General features: G+C 40.9%; 1 protein-coding gene across 4 annotated transcripts in view; it reads left to right on the top strand.

Annotated features, from left to right (window-relative positions):
- The window catches only part of Chpt1 (choline phosphotransferase 1), a 54,750-nt gene that overhangs the window by 4,396 nt on the left and 30,206 nt on the right, over positions 1 to 20,148 (top strand). For all 4 annotated transcript variants that reach the window (XR_004388844.1, XM_032910907.1, XM_032910900.1 and 1 more), the window contains exons 2-5: positions 8,972 to 9,119; positions 10,136 to 10,277; positions 16,092 to 16,176; positions 17,406 to 17,537. Coding sequence is in view for 3 of the 4 variants with exons in the window: in XM_032910907.1 (XP_032766798.1) it covers positions 8,972 to 9,119; positions 10,136 to 10,277; positions 16,092 to 16,176; positions 17,406 to 17,537 (507 nt within the window). In the remaining variant the exon portion in view is untranslated. The remainder of the gene's footprint in view (positions 1 to 8,971; positions 9,120 to 10,135; positions 10,278 to 16,091; positions 16,177 to 17,405; positions 17,538 to 20,148) is intronic.

The raw sequence follows: 20,148 nt of genomic DNA, 5'->3' as shown, positions 1-20,148 counted from the left end.
CTCATCACACTTTCCAGCTGTGCCTAGAAGAGGCTTTGTCAGGAGACCGTTTTCCCGTGTGATTAGTTTCTGTGGCTTGGGGACTGCATTCTGGTTAATTTCTAAGAAATATGCTGCTCCTCCATAGAAGTCTGCATCGAGGCTTGAACACGCATGGCACTGTGATCTGTACATTGTGATCTATAGGAAGAATCAGATTCCACTCTTGTTTCATCAGGCCCGGGCGTAGCTGCTGATCCCTCTCCCTGAGTTAGAGAACAGCACATTTATTAGGCGTCTGATGCATTGAGTAGTAGATGTGGGGTGGGAGTTGCCTTCTTCTCCTCAGCGCCCCTTAGCATTTCAACAAGAACTCCCCAAGTCCCAAAGATGGGAAGGTGATCCAGGACTCTTCAAAACAAAGAGAAAAAGAAAGGCCGCCTTTCACAGGGCTTCTCAGATCTCAGGCAAACCCTTGGTCGTGGAGTGCCTGGCTGAGTGCCTTCATGTGTGCTGTGTGGGCCTTTGCCCTGCTGCTAGCTGCCGTATTTCATAGAAGTGAGTGTGCTCAACCCAGCGCCAGTGTCTAAACTGAGTGAAGCCAGAAGTCCCGAGGGAAACCAGCGAGCCCTTGGGGCTGTTCTATTTGGCCAGGGATGTTCTCCTTCCTGACCATTCACCTGCCCTGGAGGAAACTTGCCTTTGGGAACAAGGAAGTGTGCTGCTTGTCATAGGCTCCCGATAAACAGTGGTGTATATGTGTGTGTGTGTGGGGGGGGGTATGCATTTGTATGCACATGTGTCTGTAGACCAGAAGTCAATCTCCAGTGTTAGTTTTCTCTAAAGTCCCTCCCCCCATCTTGTTTTTTGAGACCTGGTCTCTTGCTGGGTTTTGGGGATCAATTAGCTTAAGCTGGCTGGCCAGTAAGCTCTAGGGGTTTCCTATCCTGCTTCCCCAGCACCTGTGAGTGCAGAGGGCTGAACCTCGAGATAACTCAACCAACTGATACCAACTGAGTGGTCTCCCCAGCCCATAGTAAAGTGTTTTAACACCTCACAGACACATAGTATAAGTGAGAAAAGCTACAGGAAAGAGGCATTTCGTTATTTCTAATTGGTCTGTTTTCCTGAGCTGGGATAGCAGTCTACTGAAGATAGTACAAGTTCTCTTAAAAAATCCGAGACTTACCCGACTGGGTACAAAGCCACCTTCAGCAGCATCACATCTTCAATTCAGAAAATAGAGAAGTTATAGTTCTAGTGTTTCCTAAATTTCCATTTCAGAAGACTCTTGGGGTATTGCCTATTCTAGTGTGACTGGTTAATCTAACTGGTCAACAGAATTTGGGATCTTTGGGGTCTTTGGAGTGTGTCTGAGAATGTTCCAGAGGAGTTAGCTGGGCAAGCGGTGTTTCGTGGGCCATAGATAGAAGAGGGAACCAGGTGAATTCCAGCCTGTGTAGCTCTGCTTCCTGGCTGTGAGGCACAGTGTGGCCAGTGTTCTCATACCCTCCTGCTGTGCCTTCCTGCCACAGGAGCCAGAATGAATCCTTCCTTCAAAGAGTAGCTGCGATCCTTGATCCTTACGGAGGCTTCTGACACTCTTCCCAAGACAACACGTTTCCAAGACAACCCGTTTCCCTGAAGGCAAACTTTTATCCAAAAGGGCAAACCTTATCCCAGAAGCCTCCAACTTGGGAAACTACCCGTTCATTGGAAGGGGAGATCCTGAATTGAGAGTGTTGCTGGCTGTTTTCTCTAAGTCAGCTCTGAACATCAGACTCAAAAACATAGGCGCAGTCTCAGCTTTACATGTATAACGTCTTAGATGTGCTGCTAACTATTTCTTTTCAAAATACATGAAATAAGTTCCTAACTGTTAAGACAACACCATCACCCACGAGTCTCCTAACATTATCCGGAAGAGCCAGTGATAGAATAGCAGTAATGAGCACCGACAGAACTCCCTTCCTCTTCCAGATACGTCACATATAATAATTAGCTTAACGGGGTTGGGGATTTAGCTCAGTGGTAGAGTGCTTGCCTAGCAAGCACAAGGCCCTGGGTTCGGTCCCCAGCTCCGAAAAAAAAGAAAAAAAAAAAATAATTAGCTTAACTCTCAGGAGACAGTGATCTCTTCTCTTTCTTTCTCTTGTGTTTGGAGACTGAATCTCTGAGAAGTTAAGAAATGTTCCTAACTCTCTTCACCCTAAGTAGCACAGCAAGGGTCTAGGTGCACATAGAATCCAGAAGAAAGCCTGGGGGTGGGTTCTCTCCTTTGAAGCGATTACTGCAAACTGTCCCTGGGTGGGCTTAGTTAGAATGTCACTCGGGTTTCTTCATCTAGATATTTACCTGGTGGCTCTTGTATAGCAGATGTCACAAACCCAACAAATGAAAGTCATGTTGCATAATCTAAAGCAGAAGCATGTCTTGCAGTCAGCGTAACCTAACACTTTGATTCAGAAGATGCAAAGACTGCTGTCCGGAAAGTCCAGTGCTTGCAGGTCTAAATCAGAGGTGCAGTTTGTCCGTAAGCAGATGTGTAAGTGTTGCTCGGCATCTGTCCTGCCCCAGGCACTTAAAGATGCCCAGGATTAGAAATTCTCTACCTCCAAGAGCTCTCTCTGCTCACAGTTAGTTTTAGCAAAGGCAGCTGACACATGCTCTCCCTCATATCTCTTGGTGTCTAACTTCCCTCCACATGACTTGAATTCTGAGAAGTGGGATGTTCTGTAATATAGATTTAGGTTTATGATAAGGGTGTCTGTTTAGGAAGGAACGCTGCCTGCTTGGGTTCCTGGGGTCTGTTATTTCTCTGTACTTTAGTCTCTGACCTGTCTTACAGCATGGGCTTCTGGGGCCTCCTGTTTGAGGATCCACTGCTGTACTCTGAACCTGCTTGGGATCACGCACAACTAGTGACAGCAGTCATTCAGTTACTCTACAACCCAGGGCCTCGTTCTTAGGAGAGCCCTTATCTACCCCAGTTCCTCTTTCTGTCTTCTCATTTCTCCAGCAGTAGGCTTTCAGAGAGCCTCATTCTGGGAGGCCCAGTGTTGCCAGCTATGGAAGGCCTTACAGGCATCGACAACCCCCTCCCCTCTCTCATAGTCCTTACCGTGTATTGATGAGAGGTGGTATGCCTCACTAAGTCAAGGCATCTGAGCCGTCGGGAAGTCGTTTTCTTCCTGGCTGACATTTCACAGAGGAGTCCATTCCTCCAGTCCTAGACTGTGAACGTTGACCCTCGGTTTTTCTCACTTTGCTGACTTCTGCTTTGTGCATGCCATGTATGGGATTTAAAGTGCCTGCCTCAGACACGGAAGTGCGCATAGTTCAACAGTCTGGTCTTCTGTCTACTGCTTTTCCAGAAACTAAACGGTACACGAAGCTACTAGTTGATATTCGTTGTGAAGTACGGCTGGTGGCCAAGAGAAGTCTTCTTAAAGTTTTGTTTGGCTTTTTGTTTGTTTTCTGATCAAGCACATTGAGTGCAATTTTCTTCAGGATTCTTAAAGTACTAGTGTCTGGGTATTTATGAGGTTTCTTTCTCCACCAAACTCAGATAACAAACAGCTGATTTACTTACTCCCCTCTGGCTTTCTCTGTAAGAAAAGGTTTTCTTTTCTCTTGTTTTCACCGAGATACATTGAATATTAAAACACCTTTTGGTCTACACTGGCTGATTATTGTTTCTTTGCGAGCTCCTTCCAATAAATAAAATAAAATGGAAAATAAGTTGATTGTCTCCAAATTAAAAAAAAAATTGCAAATGAGAATAGTGCAGTAGACCGCTCAAATTCTCATGTTAACAGTACTGCGTATTTTCTAGACTATCATTTATCTTATTTAAGTAATCATTTTTACTGAACTATTGCTTATAGGTGAAAGAAGGAAAAATACCATTTTGAGAAACAAAATAGAGTATCACCTTGATTCAGTACCTAGTTCTTCATAACTAAGACGTTACAGTACTAGAGTTTTGCCTGTCACGTTATCATTGAGAACATCTGATAGGTGGTTTTTAAGATCTAAAGAAAGTTTGAGGTGGAACGCCTTTTGCTATTTGTTTCTGTTCATTTAAATTACAGATTTAAAAATGTCCATTGACAGGCTGGAGAGGTCCGGTAGCTCACAGCCACCAGGAACTCCAGCTCCAGGAGATTAGACACCTGGCTTTCACAGACGTCCAGACACATGTGACATACACTCAGACAGACACACACACACATGATGAAAAATAAAAAGATGCCAGTTGACTGTGTTTTTAAAGAAGCAGTAGCTGAATGACTCACATACTCTTTCCCTTGACTAAATTCAGAATTCATGAACTAGAGGATTCTAGAGCTGCGCTTGGTTTAACTTGCTGCTGCCAACTGCAAAGTCGCTTAAAACTAAGGAAAGCTGGGTGAAGACAGCATTGTTACAAAGTCACAGATACACTGGTTGGTAGTCTCTTAAATGTTTGTTTTTGAGATGCCAACAATCCTATGAACAGGAACCACACTGCAACTGGAAAGCAAACCAACTGGGGTTGGGGATTTAGCTCATGGTAGAGCGCTTGCCTAGCAAGCACAAGGCCCTGGGTTCGGTCCCCAGCTCTGAAAAAAAAGAAAAAAGAAAGAAAGAAAGAAAGAAAGAAAGAAAGAAAGAAAGAAAGAAAGCAAGCAAGCAAGCAAACGGATGCAGAAGGTGTGTTTTAGAGTGGAGTATAGGGACCAACATGACGTGTCCTTTGATTTCTAGGTGAAGCATAGGTGGAGAAAGAGGGAGGGGACCCCAGGGCTTTGCTGGATGTAAGGAGAATGCTTAGGAAGGGAATAACTATCAAGCCATAAACAACCCAGGCACTGGACTTTGTTGGGTGGGATGGAGTTGGAGAGTGAAGTGGGGTGTTTGAGATAGGGCTGTGCTGAAACTCTGGGTAGAGCCCTGGTCATTCTGTTTTGTTCAGAAGACTGACTGGGTCTGGGGTTGGGGAGTCGGGGGAGGTGGCCAGAAGAGCCTAGAGGACTCAAACGACTTTCCCCAAGTTCTCTGTGGGTAGCCACCTTTATGTTAATTTGGCTACGTGCATTGAATGTGTGCTTCCTTAATCACTGTGGTGGGGTGGAGGTAGGGAGCATAGGCCCCACCATTGATCAGCCTATTCAGGCCAGAAAGTGAAAATTTTGTGGTGTGTGCGTGTGTGTGTGTGTGTGTGGGGGGGGACATTTGGAGTCCTGGTCTGGAGCGCTTTGATTAGAGAGTAGAAACTCCAAAGAGCTGGTGGAAATGTGATGTGGCAGGGAATGTACCCACCTCCTCTCCCGCTGCCCTGCAGTCACGCCCCTCCCCACAGCTCCCTTTTTCTTTAATGTACAAGTGAAGTAAGGTCAGGCAGCGGCTTCATTCCTTCGTGTGCCCAGTAAATCATTAGTGTTTTATTTTGGTGGCAGTCCAGAGAGCACTGAGATATTTTAGAATCATAATCTAGTGACTAAATGTGGTCAAATTTCCCAATTTTATAGAATTTATTGCCAGAGCCTGTCACGGATGTGGGGAGAGTAAATGGTTAAAGAAAACAGAGAGCAACAAGAAATATGGCATTGCCAGTCCTTTTGGACGTCTTAACATGCAGCATGGGTGAGAGGGGCCTGATGAACAGAACCGGTCTTTGTAAAACCTCCCAAGATCTTTTTAAATTCAGGAGGGTTTTTGTTTCTCATTTTTATGCATTTGGATGGTTTCTCAGTTGTTCCCCTGCCCCAGCTGTCTCCCAGTGCGAGTGACAGCTCACTGTTCCCTCCCATCCCTTGCCGTGCTGCTCTTTAAGGCTAATCGGTCGGTCGTTCACTGCTTTTCTTTCAAGTAAAAGTGACTTAGAATCCCCTTAAATAAATAGTTCTCAGCACAGCATTCAAGGTTAGCCTGTGAGTACCCGCACCAGTCAGGAATGGAGAGACCCCCAGTCTTCAAAACAACCCTTCAAAAATATAAAAGCGAGATAATCAGCAGTGTGATCACTGGTGTGGGGCGTCTAATAGTAACAAATTACGATTTTTAAGTGTAGTTTATCCAAAGTTCTGTTTACTAGTAGAAAGATGGAAGAGTAGGTGTTTCGGTTGACTTGGCTATTTGTAGAATCAACATAAACCATGCACAGGTTGATATTTAAAATGTATTTGCCACAAAAAACAAAACAAAACAAAACAAAACAAAACAGGCAAACAGTGATAGTAGCTAAGTTTATTAGGCTTTTCCTATGTGCCAGGGTATGTATAAAGAATGATAACAGTTTTCTTATCAGATAAAGCCGTTGTTACTCACCTGTCACAGGTGAGGCAATCCAGCACCTTGGTAAAACAAGCTTATCTTAGGGTTCCACGCCCTGAGGCCTAGCCACTTGGAAGGCAGAGGCAGGATGGTCACTAGGAGTTCAAACTTAGTCTGGATACACAGTGAGACCTTGTCTCAAAAACAAAAAAATCAGAGATTAAATGACTGACTTGCCCAACCAAGGTCACATGGTCATTACGTAGCAGAGCCAAGAAATCAAACACATATGGAACTTTAAAATCCTAGTTCTTTAACAATTTTGCTTTTTTTCTTCTTCTGAGTGTACAGTTCTAGGCTGGCTGCATGTGACTTGAATTTGAAATTTCCCCTAATGGCTCAAGCAAGCTTGGTTGCCAGCTGGTGAGAGGTCTCACTTCATAAAGCATTAACCCATTGATGACCTATTCCTGAGGGGAGGGTTGCAAAGTGAGCCTAATTGGAAGGAAGCTAATGGGTGTGTCCCTGAACACTTCCTCCTTATGCACCTCCTGTTGGATAAGAGGTTGACTGTTTTGGTCTACCACCAGCTTTCTGCTGGCAGTGCTCCCCTCACCCCCACCCCCAAGCAACTGTGGACCAAAACCTCCGAAACCACTGGCCAACATAACCCCTGCTGTGCATTTATGTGAAAACTGCCGAGCATACCGTAATCACAGGTCTCTTCCTCTCTCGTGTATGTGCACTGTATGGGATGTGTGGAATGTGTCTTTTTCTTTGGCTTTTAAAATGATTGTAACAGTGTTATCGTTCCTCCTCCTCTTCTTCCTATTATCATCATCATCATCATTATTATTAGCCTTAGTGAGGTATGGGAGTGTGCATGCTTGTAATGAAATAGAATCTTGCAATATCGCCTAGGCTATGAACCTTGAACTCATGACCCTCCAGTATTAGCATCTTGAGTGTTGCCTTGGTTGGTTTGAGAACTATTCTTCTTGGATTTGTTGAGCTTCTTATATATGTAGGTTTATAAGTTTCATATTTCAGTCATTGTTTTCTGTCATTTTTAACCTATCCCTAATCTCTCTGAAGCACATACATGTGTGTACTTTTCTGTTCCCCCAGGGGCAATTCCGTGCCAAGTATGGGTACTTTTCGTCTCTTGACTGTGCAGTGTTTTGGACAGTTTTCATCTAGTCTGCCTGCCAGTTCACTCCTCTTTCCTTGCATAGTGTCTAATGTAAAATCATCACACCCAAGGTGTTTTACAGAGCAGATTCTACACTTTTCACTTCCAGATTTTCTCTTTTAAGCCTTTTCTTCCATTTTCCCTTTTGTAAATTTTCTCTATCTTCTTAAAAATATGGAGTGTATTTGTAACCACCTTCTTAATATATAATTTGCTGTTCCTATTATTTCTTACATTTTTTTTTTTTTTTTTTTTGGAGCTGGGGACCCGAACCCGGGGCCTTGGCGCTTGCTAGGCAAAGCGCTCTACACTGAAACTAAATCAACCCCTATTTCTTACATTCTTGAATATCATTGTTCTGGTTGATTTTACTCCTCCGTGTTCCATTCTGCTGCTTTGTGTGACTGCTAATTTTTGATTGGGTGCCAAATCTTGTAGATTTATATTTTTTGAAATTTTTTTCCCCATCAGATGTGTTCTATGTTGGTTGTAGTTAAGTTATGGAGAATTAATTAGATCCTCTAAACCAGTGGTCCTCAACCTTCCTATTGCTGTAACCCTTTAATATAGTTCCTCATGTTCTGGTGACCCCCAGCCATAAAGTTATTTTTCTTGCTACTCCATAACTGTAATTTTGCTACTGTTATGATTCATAATGTCAATATGTTTTTTTCTGAGAATCCTAGTTGACCCTGTGAAAGGGTCATTCAACTCCCTAGGGGGTTGTAACTACAGGTTGGGAATTGCTGTTTTAAAGACTGCCTTTTAGGTTTTATTAGAGAAAGTCCCTGGTCTAGGGCTAATTTTGATGGCTCCAGAGTAGTACACTTCTAAGAGCTATTCTATGTCCCACACATCACAAGGTCTTTCTGCCGAGCCTGATAGGAACATGACTTCTCTATATGAGACCTGAGAAGTGTTTAACCTTCACTTCCTGGGACTTCTTTCCCTGGCCTAGGTTAATAGTCTTGTCTTGTTCAGACACGGGTCAGTTCTTAGCCAGAGACTTGGGAGGTAGCCTTTTACAGCCCGAACTCCCCTTAGCACAGCTGCCTCCTGGTCTCTCTGTTCTATAGATTCTAGCTTCCTCCATTTTCTCAACTCTGCCCTTCTCAATATAGGTTATGGATTTTGTTTATGTCCCCATTCCTGTGCTGTGACCTGGAAAGGACAGTCAGCCTGAGTAGCCAAGGGGTTTGCCTCTGTTTCCTTCTCTCAGATCTCAGGTTGCTTGTCGTGGGTGGGAGGTAAATCCAGTCTCCAATCTCAGTCATGAGCAGACAGGTCTGCTGTTTGCCTTAAAGGTCTTATGGCAAAGACTTCCTGAAAAGTGTACAGTACTGTTTGTAAGTACAGGACTATAGAGGAGCCAGGGCCTTGGGATCTAGAGCAGAGTCTGAAGCTAGCCTACACTTAACAAGCTTTCATACAGAAACTGGCCTGCACTTAACATGCTTTCATACAGAAGCTGGCCTGCATTTAACATGTTTTTATACAGAAGCTGGCCCATCACTTGTTCTTGACGATCGTATTTCTTTGTAGGCACCATACTGGACATACCTTTTATGTGCCGTGGGACTCTTTATCTACCAGTCACTGGATGCCATTGATGGGAAACAAGCCAGAAGGACAAATTCCTGCTCTCCTTTAGGGGAACTGTTTGATCATGGTTGTGACTCTCTTTCCACAGGTAAATTAATGAAGTTTTGCTTTTCCTTCTCTGACTTTTCAACGACAGCATAGACACCTTAGGAATCTGAGCTAGTTGAGTTGTCAGTGCTTTGCAGAGATAGACATTTGGGAGCAGTTTTGCCCAGCATGTTTTAAACGTATGTTCAAAAATTCCTTTTGTGTTAAAATGATCTTGCAAGCTTTCCAGCTCGATCCTGTCAGCATGCAGTGCCTCTACTCCCCTTGGGTTAGACTGCTAAAATTCTCCCCCTTCTTAGTATACAGGGCAATAGCGCAGTGTCAACAGGAACGGCAACTGCAGGGTATCCTCCGAGTGGCTGCTACAACCACAGAGCTACACACACTATACCTGGTTAGGACCAAGACGACCCCTCATTACCCTTTGCTTAAGCATAACTCTATCTCTATAATACCAGTAGTCTTGCAAAACTGCCTGTTTCTGTCATGAATCTGATGCCATGCCACATCCTGAAAAGTACATATGAAGACAGGAAAGATGAAAACCACAGTCCATTCCTGGAGTCCCCTCCTTGAGCTCCTTAACTCAGGAACAATTGTCCCCTCCATAAAAGTCTGTCTGTAGAATGAATTATCCAAGATCTCAGAAACACACCTTCCTCACTCAAGCAGCCTGACCCACCCTATGGGTAAATGCATTTTATTGTTGTTTTGAGACTCAGTTGAAACTGGAGCTTCCTGCCTGCTAGACAACTGGTCTACCACTGAGGTCTACCAGGTCCTTTGACTTTTTGTTTTGACGCAGGATCTCACTAAGTTGTCCATGCTAGTCTTGAACTACTGTCTTTTTCTTAAGCAGTCATCTGTCCCCCATATGTAAATCTGTATAAACAAACAAACAAAAGTTGAATTTTGCATTATAAAAAGAATCCACCATTTTAAAAAAATGTATTGTATTTTAAAGCCAGGATTATGTCCCTTAAAACCATATTTCTAAACAAATTAATTCAATACTTGGGTTTTATTTCTTAATTGTATCTAAAATTGGTTTTTCAGTATTTATGGCCATCGGTGCTTCAATTGCTGTTCGTCTAGGAACACATCCTGACTGGTTGTTTTTCTGCTCTTTCGTTGGGATGTTCATGTTTTATTGTGCTCATTGGCAGACTTACGTCTCAGGAGTGTTGCGATTTGGAAGGTAAGCGTGCTTCTTAAATTCTACATTTTACCATGCAACCAAATCCATTTTTTATAACCTATAATGGCATCTGCTCATATTACAAAGACAAAGCTGTGTTCGATAATTAAAATTCTTATAATTTATCAGAATAGCCATGAGTGCCATAGCTACCACTCTTTTGGTCTCCCGCATGTCATAGCTACACTATTTGACAATAGCATTTTCTTCCAACCTCTATAGTTATATTATTTGACAATATTTTTTCTTCCAGTCTTCTCAGACTTAACTATACTAGTTCAAATAAGGATAGTTAGGATAGGAAAAAATAAAATAATTTTTATTTTATTTATTGTACCAAAAAAAAAAAGGATATACAGTATAAATAGTATTGGGCTCATAAGATGTGATATTGAATCTAAGGATTTTTGTTGTTGTTGTTGAAGAAGAAGAAGAATTTTAAATAAAACAACCAAAGAAAACTTTAGATAGGGTTATCTATGTAGCCCAACTGGCCTGGAATTCACTATGTAGACAAGGCTGGCCTCACACTCCTAGAGATCCAATCACCTCTACTCAATACTGGGATTAAAGCCATGTGCCACCACGCCTGTCTAAAGGTGATTTTCTTTTGGTCAGATTATCATGTACCCTAAAAGAGAGAGCCCCCCTTGACAATGGTCACCAACAACAGATGATCCAAAGGCTCAGCTATAGGGACAGGAGAACTAACATGAGAACACCCTATAGACGCTAGAGCTACACACTGCTTAGTACGTATGCCTTGGGTGCCTCCTCCTTAGACATCTTTGTTAGCCCACAAACAGATGCTATGCTGTCTGTTGAGGCTTGTATGTATTTATATATGCACATACCTGTACCTAATGTGCCCTCAGGTGACATGGATGTAGTGCAGAGGTTAACGACGTACCTTTAACTAAAGACTTACGGTGAAGCTCATGTCTCATGTGTGTTCTTTACTGTCATCTAAAGAAAGGTCGTTTCTTGATATCTGCCCACTTTTCTAGCTGCTTCTAGTCACTAGTTAAAACCCACGGCAGTTGTCCATAGGTCACGTATAGTTCTATGACTATTACTGAAAATACGACAACTTAGATATCGAGTCCGAAGCAGCATCGTAGGAAGGAGTGTCGACTCTGAGGCAGCAGCTTCTCTAGGATAGGCCATTGTTCCAATACAGGCATTGGGAAATCACTTTAATTCCTGCCCCCACCCAAAGAAAAAATCCAAACCAAAAACTACCTCCAAATAATGTATCGCCCATCTAACATGCTAGGTCTTCCTTCTGCTCGTCAGTGACGACGTAAATGCTGGATACTGTGGTTCACATTTTTGGTTGTGTGTTAAGAGTAAGTCCACTTTATTGTGCCCTCTAACTGTGTCCCAAATAACTCAGTCAAGAAGTTTTCTTCCATTTTTAAAAAACCTAATCCCTGCATTTACTATATTTGCTAAGAAATTATTATTCCTCTCATATCTAGAGACAGCTACCAAAGCAAAGACTTAAAGTAGGTGGGCAGAAAAAAGTGAAATTCAGGGGAAAGATGTAGATTAGACATACGGATTTAGTATGTGAGAAGACAGTCTCAAGGAGAGATAAAATTATTGAAAGAATATAAAGTTGCAGATAAAATTCTTGAACTAGTATTTTAGGAGCCTGAAGGCTTACTCTAGATCAGGACCGCTTAGGCTATTTCTACTCATGATGCCTTTATTCCTGAGAAATGACTATATGTAATATGGCATATAAGCTTGTAAAATGGATAAAAACATTTACTGATAGCAGTCATAAGGAATTTTATTTTAAAACAAATACACAACTATGCACGGTTCATTAAAGACAAAAGCAGTGGGACTGGAGAGGTGGCTCCCACCTGGGTTCCATTCCCACATGGCACTTCATAGCTATCAGTAACTCCAGTTCCAGGGATCTAACACCTTCCCCTTCTCTGGGCACCAGGCATGCAAGTGGCACACAGGTATACATGCTGACAAAACACCCACACGTAAAGCAATAAAGACAGAAGCAGATTTGCATTCTAGTGAGTTAGATGTGCTTATTTATTCTTACCTAGAGAGTAAATCTTGATTATTTGATATCGGAGGATATAGAGCATCTTCAACAATTTCAGAGCCAATCATTTGGTTTTATAATTATCAATGCTGATTTCACAAAAATATATAATACAAAATGCCACAAGTATGTTTAGGACTGTTATATAAATGACTGGTGTGGTAGTTTGAATAAGAATATCTTCCAGGCTGGAGAGATGGCTCAGGGGTTAAGAGCACTGACCGCTCTTCCAGAGGTCCTGAGTTCAAATCCCAGCAACCACACGGTGGCTCACAACCATCTGTAATGGGATCTGATGCCCTCTTCTGGTGTGTCTGAAGACAGCTACAGTGTACTCATAAATTAAATAACATTAAAGTCTTAAAAAAATATCTTCCATTTGCTCTTAGATTGTAATGATTGTTCCTTAGGGAGTGCCACTGTTTGATGGAGCTGTGGCTTTGTTGGAGTAGGTGTGGGGTTTTCGAAGGAAGTAGGCCACTGGGGGTGAGCTTTGGGGTTTCAAGAGCTCCAGCCAGTGTGTCTCTCTTGCTGCTGCCTGCTGATCCAGATGTAGAACTCTCAGCTCCCTCTCCAGCACGTGTCTGCGTGCATGCCACCTTGCTTCCTGCCATGATGATAATGGACTAAACCTCTGAACTTTAAGTCAGGTTCAATGAAGTGTTTTCCTTTATATGAGTTGCCGAAACATGGTGTCTCTTCACAACAATAGAACATTGATTAAGACAACAGAAAATTCTTTCATAGACCTAAATCAAGCTTCATCTAATGCCCTATTGAGAAACTCAAGTTGGCAACTCAAACTCAAGAAAGGAAGGTTTAAAGTCATATTTTCTAGTACAATAGTTGCTGACTAGATACTTACATGGTAAGGAAATGCTTACAGCAAACTATTGTCTATCTTTTATAATTAAACTACCATGTTTCTCTACAAGCAGAAAGCTTTGTATGAGCAATAAAAGCAGTGCAATTTATAAAGTACAAAGTCTTGACTCCGAACCAAGGCATTTAGGACAGCGTTGATTAGCACCATGTGGTGTGTATCCTGCCTTGTGTGTATGCTGTGTGTTCAGAAGGAAGGCTTAGGGAATCACATGAGGAAGCCTGGGTGAGCACAGCAGATTCTAGAGAGCCCCGTGAGTTGGCTGAAGTATTTGTTGTTTTCAGAAACTTCATTGCTGATTCTTTCAGCAGCCTTCACACTCAGTTATGTGGGTTGCAACCCAGAGCTGAGGAGCCAAATTCTAGAAGGGAGCCTGGGAAGATACCTGCAGTGTGAAGATTTTGCTACTCGCTTTATGCTCCTGGTGGGTCATGCTTCTAGCCACCTGCCCAGGGACTGTTTGGATCTGCAAATACATATACACATTAGTTTATTTTTAATATGACATCTAGCTCAATGTCTGGGAACTTCTAATCCTCCGTCAGCTACCTGAGGACCAACTGGGGAAGTGTCCAGTGACCAATCACCTGAGAGCTCATGTTCTGGTTGGCTTTCTCTCCTACAGCGCCTATGTCCATCCATTTCCCACTGCTTCATGGCAATTTCTCCTTCTCCACACTGAGGTAGCCTGCACAAGGGTCCCACCCCATCTCCCTTTGCCCAGCCATTGGCTATTGGCATCTTCATTGATCAATCAGTAACCAACTGGAGACAAGAACCTTCCTGATAGAATCAAAGCATTAGATCCAATCTCCAACAGACACCTAGCAAGATAAAAAGTCACAGTAGAACACAGAATCAGAATCTAGCAAAGTGGTTCAAAAAGGAGAGAATGACTCTCATCTTAAACATTATAAGCAGGTTATGCAAGATAATCACTGAAATTGAACCATTGAGTAATTGAAAGTCATTTGAGGATGCGGCTCAGTGGTATCACATTTGCCTATTGTCTTAGGGTTTCTATTCCTGCACTAACATCATGACCAAGATGCAAGTTGGGGAGGAAAGGGTTTATTCAGCTTACATTTCCACATCGCTGTTCATCACCAAAGGCAATCAGGACTGGAACTCACACAGGGCAGGAACTTGGATACAGGACCTGATACAGAGGCCATGGAGGGGTGCTGCTTACTGGATTGCTTCACCTGGCTTGCTCAGCCTGCTTTTTTTTTTTTTTTTTCCTGGAGCTGGGGACCGAACCTAAATCCCCAACCCCTCAGCTTGCTTTCTTATAGAACCCAGGACTACCAGCCCAGGGATGGCACCGCCCACAGTGGACCCTCCCACCCTTAATCACTAATTGAGAAAATGCCTTACAGCTGGATCTCATCGAGGCATTTCCTCAAAGGAGGCTCCTTTCTCTGTGATAACTCCAGATTGTGTCAAGTTGACACACAAAACAAGTATACCTATCATGTGTAAGAACCTGGAATCAGTCCTCAGCACTGAAAAAAAGGCCATTTGTGTAAACAACTTCTGTAGAATAATGGGACCAAAGACTAGACTATAGTAAATTAAATAGCACATATGGAGAGAAGAAGAGATTATTGGTGTAGATGGATTTTTTAAGTCTGCCAACTTCTGGATTAGAACAGAAGAGTTTTACAGTTCTGAGGAGCATAAGCTAGATTAGTGCTTTTCTTAGTTTGAGAGAAATTTAAACATGTCTATATATGAAACAACAAAATATCTATAGAAAACAAAAAGTTACGGTCTTGGTAACTTAATAAGGAAAGCTGTTAGAATTCTCTCTACTTCATTCATGAAATTAACTTAAATGTTTAAGAACTTACTTGCCTTAGGTGAGTCTGGAGAGATGGTTCAGCAGTTAAGATCTCTGGCTGCTCTTCCAAAGGACTCGTGTTTGGTTTCTAGCACCCACTTGGCAGTTCACAACCATTTGTAATTCTAGTTTCAAGGGCTTTGACACCCTCTTCTGGCCTTTGGGGTGCTAGACAAACATATGGTGCATATTACATACATGAAGGCAAAGCACCCATACACATAGATAGATAGATAGATAGATAGATAGATAGATAGATAGATAGATGCATGCATACATACATACATACATACATACATACATACATACATGCTTAGGACAGAAACAATGGCCCAGTGGGTGTTTGAGTCCTGGGGCATACATGGCAGACAGAACCAACTTGCTCAGGTTGTTTTCTGATCTCTGTGGCACACATATGCAAGTGTACACACACACACTAAGTGTATTAAAAATGTAATAAAAAAGTGAACACTGATCACCAAGAAGAAGAGGAATAATAATAATAGTAATAAGAAGAGGAGGAGGAAGAAGAATAATTATTTGCTTTAGGGCTGGGGGAATGGCTCAGTGAGTAAAGTGCTTGCTGCAGTCATGGGGCCTGAGTTCACATTCCTAGAACCCACAAAAAAACAGGTACAGCAGGTACTACACTGAGGAGAACGGGAGGGGGCGGTGGGTAGAGAGACTTGTAAGGGTGGGACTGGAAAGAGAGGAGGGGGGAGGGGTATATGAGTGAATTAAAAAAAAAAATTCAAAAGAAATGTCTTGTTTCTGTAGTTTCAGTAATTTTTCTCTGCCTATACTGATCTTTACCTGTGTGAGAGCAAATGTTGTTCTTTTCTACCCAGCATAGTCAGCTGATACAGAATTTGGTGAGGGGTATAAAACCATAAAGGTTAAAAGCCAACCAGGTCTGCGTGGTTTATTTGCACCTTAACTGTAGAATATGTGGTAACTCACCTTGATGTTCAAGAGCTTTGTGTACACTCACTGCTCTCTGTTCTTCCTCTGTAGGGTGGATGTAACTGAGATCCAGGTAGCTTTAGTGATTGTCTTTCTGTTATCTACATTCGGAGGAGCAATGATGTGGGACTATACGGTAAATCTAAATATGCAATTTGTATGTAAATGCTTTTATGTACACAGGAAGATAGTAGATTGTTGCCTGTCTGTAGAAATCCTTGGAGTTATAGTTAACATTCACTCCTTTGTAAACTTTTTCTTTCACTTAATAATATTAATATTCTATATGCTATCTTTATGACATTTACTTCTGTAATGAATGTTTTATTGCATAGAAGAAAATCTCCCTATTTTCCTAATACAAAAGAGAAAAATGCACTGAAATTACAAATATTTCAATAGAATTAGTAAAATATATTTGAAATGTATCCCTAAATATCCTCTGCCTCAATGCATATGTATCAAACACATAGACACACACATTTTTAAAAATCAAACCTTACTTCAAAATAATAAAAAATTTCCCTCTGGCACTTACCTATTTCAGTTCTCTGTCACTCTTCTTACCTGTAAGGTCAGAAACAGGCTTTTAGCATACTCCCAAGTAGGCCTACGTTCCCCAGGGCATTCCTACTCCTGCCCATATGAACAGTAGAATCAAGGATACTCTCCCACTGGCCTGAATCCACTGGCTGCTGAACGTGGACCAAGAAGTCAGGTGCACTCGTCTTCAGTTTGCACTTGAATCGTAAACATATGGAAAACAATCTCACTCTATGATACTTATGGTTTTCTATATTTAGTGTATCCTCTAGTTTCCATAAGTTTGGGCACCATGTCTCAAAGTCTATTAAAGTGTCATAGCCTATAGCATTCAGCAATTCACTGTTACTGTTTTTAAATCCTTTGCTGCCTTTGGAAGTTGTGTTGAACAACAGTTGACCAACAGGTAAATATGTCGCTAGAGCTTTAATCCTGGGTCTTAACTACACAGTCTTTTTGCATGCACACACGTGGTCTTCATCACATGAACAGTGCCGACCATGGTGTCTGCCTTTCCTGTGATGTTGCCTTTTAGAAGCTGCTAAGTTCTAGTGAACTATGCTTTCTCGTGTTAAAGTCAGATCAAGGCTTGTGAATTTAACTATTTGATTATAATCTTATAGACAAACTGAGCTGATTTGGTGGGTTCAGTTTTCAGTTAGTAAAGCAGTCTCAGAAAAGTTCCTGTCGCGTTGCAGCAGCTCAGGTTTGGTTTGTGGAAAGGGCAGCCTGTTGTACACAATCTTCTCATGTTTCTTTCTATTTAACAGGAAGGGAAATTCTGCTCTATTAATGGTTTGCGTGTTTCTTCTATCCCCAAAGATACCTATTCTAGAAATAAAACTGAAGATCCTTCCGGTTCTTGGAGTTGTAGGTGGATTAATATTTTCCTGTTCAAATTATTTCCATGTGATCCTCCATGGTGGTGTTGGCAAGAATGGATCTACTATTGCGGTAAGACATTACTCTCACCACCTTTCCATAGTAATACATAATAATCAAATACCCTATACTCACGAGTGGAGAAAGAAAGCAGTTTTCTTGAGAGTTTGTTTTAGACACACAACACAGAAGCATTCTAAAAACAGTTTAGACTTAATACAATCTTCTTTTAGTGTTTTATGATGTAAGCATTACCAGTGCCATCTCTTTGCTTTCATTTTGGCCTGGACCAAAGCAGCAGCAAGGAGAATGGAGCATTAATTTTGGATTGATTCCAAAGGTCAAAGGTTTCACAGATGGGATAATTTATGACTTATAAATTTCATTGAGATTTTACTGAAATATACCTTAAGAAACTAGTCTGATGATTTGGAATTAAATTTATACCTCATTTCTGGAGCACATGCGCCTGTCTTTGTGTTCTTTCTAGTTTGCTTATGCTGTCATAATTTGAGGATTTAGTCATATTTTAAGTCAAAAGGAGACAATTTTTGACACTTTTGATAGCTACATTTTTAATGTCTCTTATTTTCAAGAGAGTTGGCCATAAGAGAGTAATACTTATTCAAATGATGTTAGTTTTTGCAAAACTGTTACAATGGCTTTTAAGAATGACTTTAAACTATAGTAATCTCCAATTTCTTTAGTTCTGTGATTCAAAATGTCCATCCTTTAAGGGCTTATTGATTTAAAACAAGGTTTAATTTTAGCTTTTGTTTTGTTTTGTTTGTTGTTGTTGTTTCTTTGTTTGCTTGCTTGTTTTGGGGAGCCCTGAAGCTTGCTGTGTAGACCAGGCAAACTTAGCATACCCAGCTAGAACAAGATTTAATTACTAAGAGTAATAAACAGAAGATACAGTATTTTTAGTTACAAGAATTCTCAATTTCTCAAATAACTTGTAACTGGCTCTCTCAAGCCAGTTTTAAAAGTCTTCCATAATTAATAAAGTTTCAACATTTTAAGGTACCATTTATAATTCAAAAGAAAATTATAAAAAATCAAATGATAAAATTCATTTAGATATAGAGGTTCTCATGTACTTGTAAAAACTGTTTCTGAGGAGTTTTCTCTGCCGACCTTCGTATACTACTGTGCTTTAGCTACTTGAGAATAAATATTGCTTGACCATGGGTAATAAAATAGAGCAACTACAGGAACATGATAAGCTCTAATAAATAAAATCATATTTAGTAAGATTCAATATCCACATAGGGAATATTTTACCAAGAAAAAATTATTAAATGTTTGAAATATGAATTAGTGAAACTCAAACTAGGAAGTAATTTCGAGCTGAAAACAGTGGGTTTTCAACTAGAAAACAAGTTAGTCTCTCATTAGATAGCTCAGGCTTGCCTCACATTCCCATGCTGACCTCCAAACACTGGTATTGGTGCAGAGTTTTAAAATTGAATTAAAGAGAAGAACATAATATATAAAACACAGAAAGTACTGTTACATGATATTATTACTTAGAATAAAGTTTTAAACATTTTTTGAGGCAGGGTCTCTTTGTATAGTCCTGGCTATAATTTATAGTTAATTCTAGCTTAAAACATAATAAACTTAAAAGAATTAGGTTGTTTTAATGAACACATTGGTTGTTATGGAGTCAGTAATGCTAAAGAGATTTCAACATTTTGTTTAGGATAAGAGTTGATTTACACTGAAGAAAGTTTAATGACCTAGAATTTATAAATTTATATGTAGAAAGAAACCAGGGTTAAATTGAGCCCTTTCTAGTCAATGATTCTCGCATTTTATAACCAACAGGATAAGTTTTATTTTAACACTTTTACAAACATTCAATGACAGTCTTAATTATTCATGGCCTTTGACTTAGTAAAAGTTGATATAAAAATATAATTGTCAATTTAGTTTGTTGTTAGAGTTGTATATATAAAATTTGAATCAGTATCTGCTGTGCCATATCATTTTCTGTATAAACCAAGGATTCTAAGCAAGTTTGAATTAAGACATATACTAGTTATATTCTTTACTCTCTAGTTCTTTGTACAAAATAGATGTTCAAAGCCAGGCTTGGTGGCACATGCTTATAATACTAGCATCTGATAGGTGGTGGCAGGATCAAGGATCAGTGACAGTGAGTTTGAGGCCAATTTGGGCTACATGAGACCCTGTCTCAAAAAATGTTTGCAATATTCTTTCTCCTCCCTACTCTCCTAGAGAGCAGGTACTGCTAAACTTTCTAGGATTGTATAAATCTTGCTATCTATAGCCTGAGAATAGCCTCTCCTCTCTCAGGTCATAGAAAGCAAAGGGTCACTGGTCAGTGGATAATTCTGCAGAAACGGTCCCTTTTGATTCTTGTTGGCTGAGAGACCTTACTTCCTGCGGCTACCCAATGTCTCATTGCTGGGGTTGGTGCTTCATACCCAGAAATAATCATAGATTCCCAAGCCCCTATGACTCACTAGACCAGAAACTACTATTGCACAAAGAACACTTGAGAAAAAAATATATTTTATATAGTTAACATTCAGTATATATGCAGCTCTGTGTAAAAATAACAGTTTAGAGAATATAAAATACCTAAATTGTCTTAAAGAGTCTTGTAATCTGGATCTTCAATACTGTGTTACAGCAACTTTCAAGTAGCTGCTTG

This window comes from Rattus rattus, chromosome 1, assembly GCF_011064425.1.
Source record: "Rattus rattus isolate New Zealand chromosome 1, Rrattus_CSIRO_v1, whole genome shotgun sequence".
Classification (NCBI taxonomy): Eukaryota; Metazoa; Chordata; class Mammalia; order Rodentia; family Muridae; genus Rattus; species Rattus rattus.
This window is presented reverse-complemented; position numbering and strand designations above follow the sequence as displayed.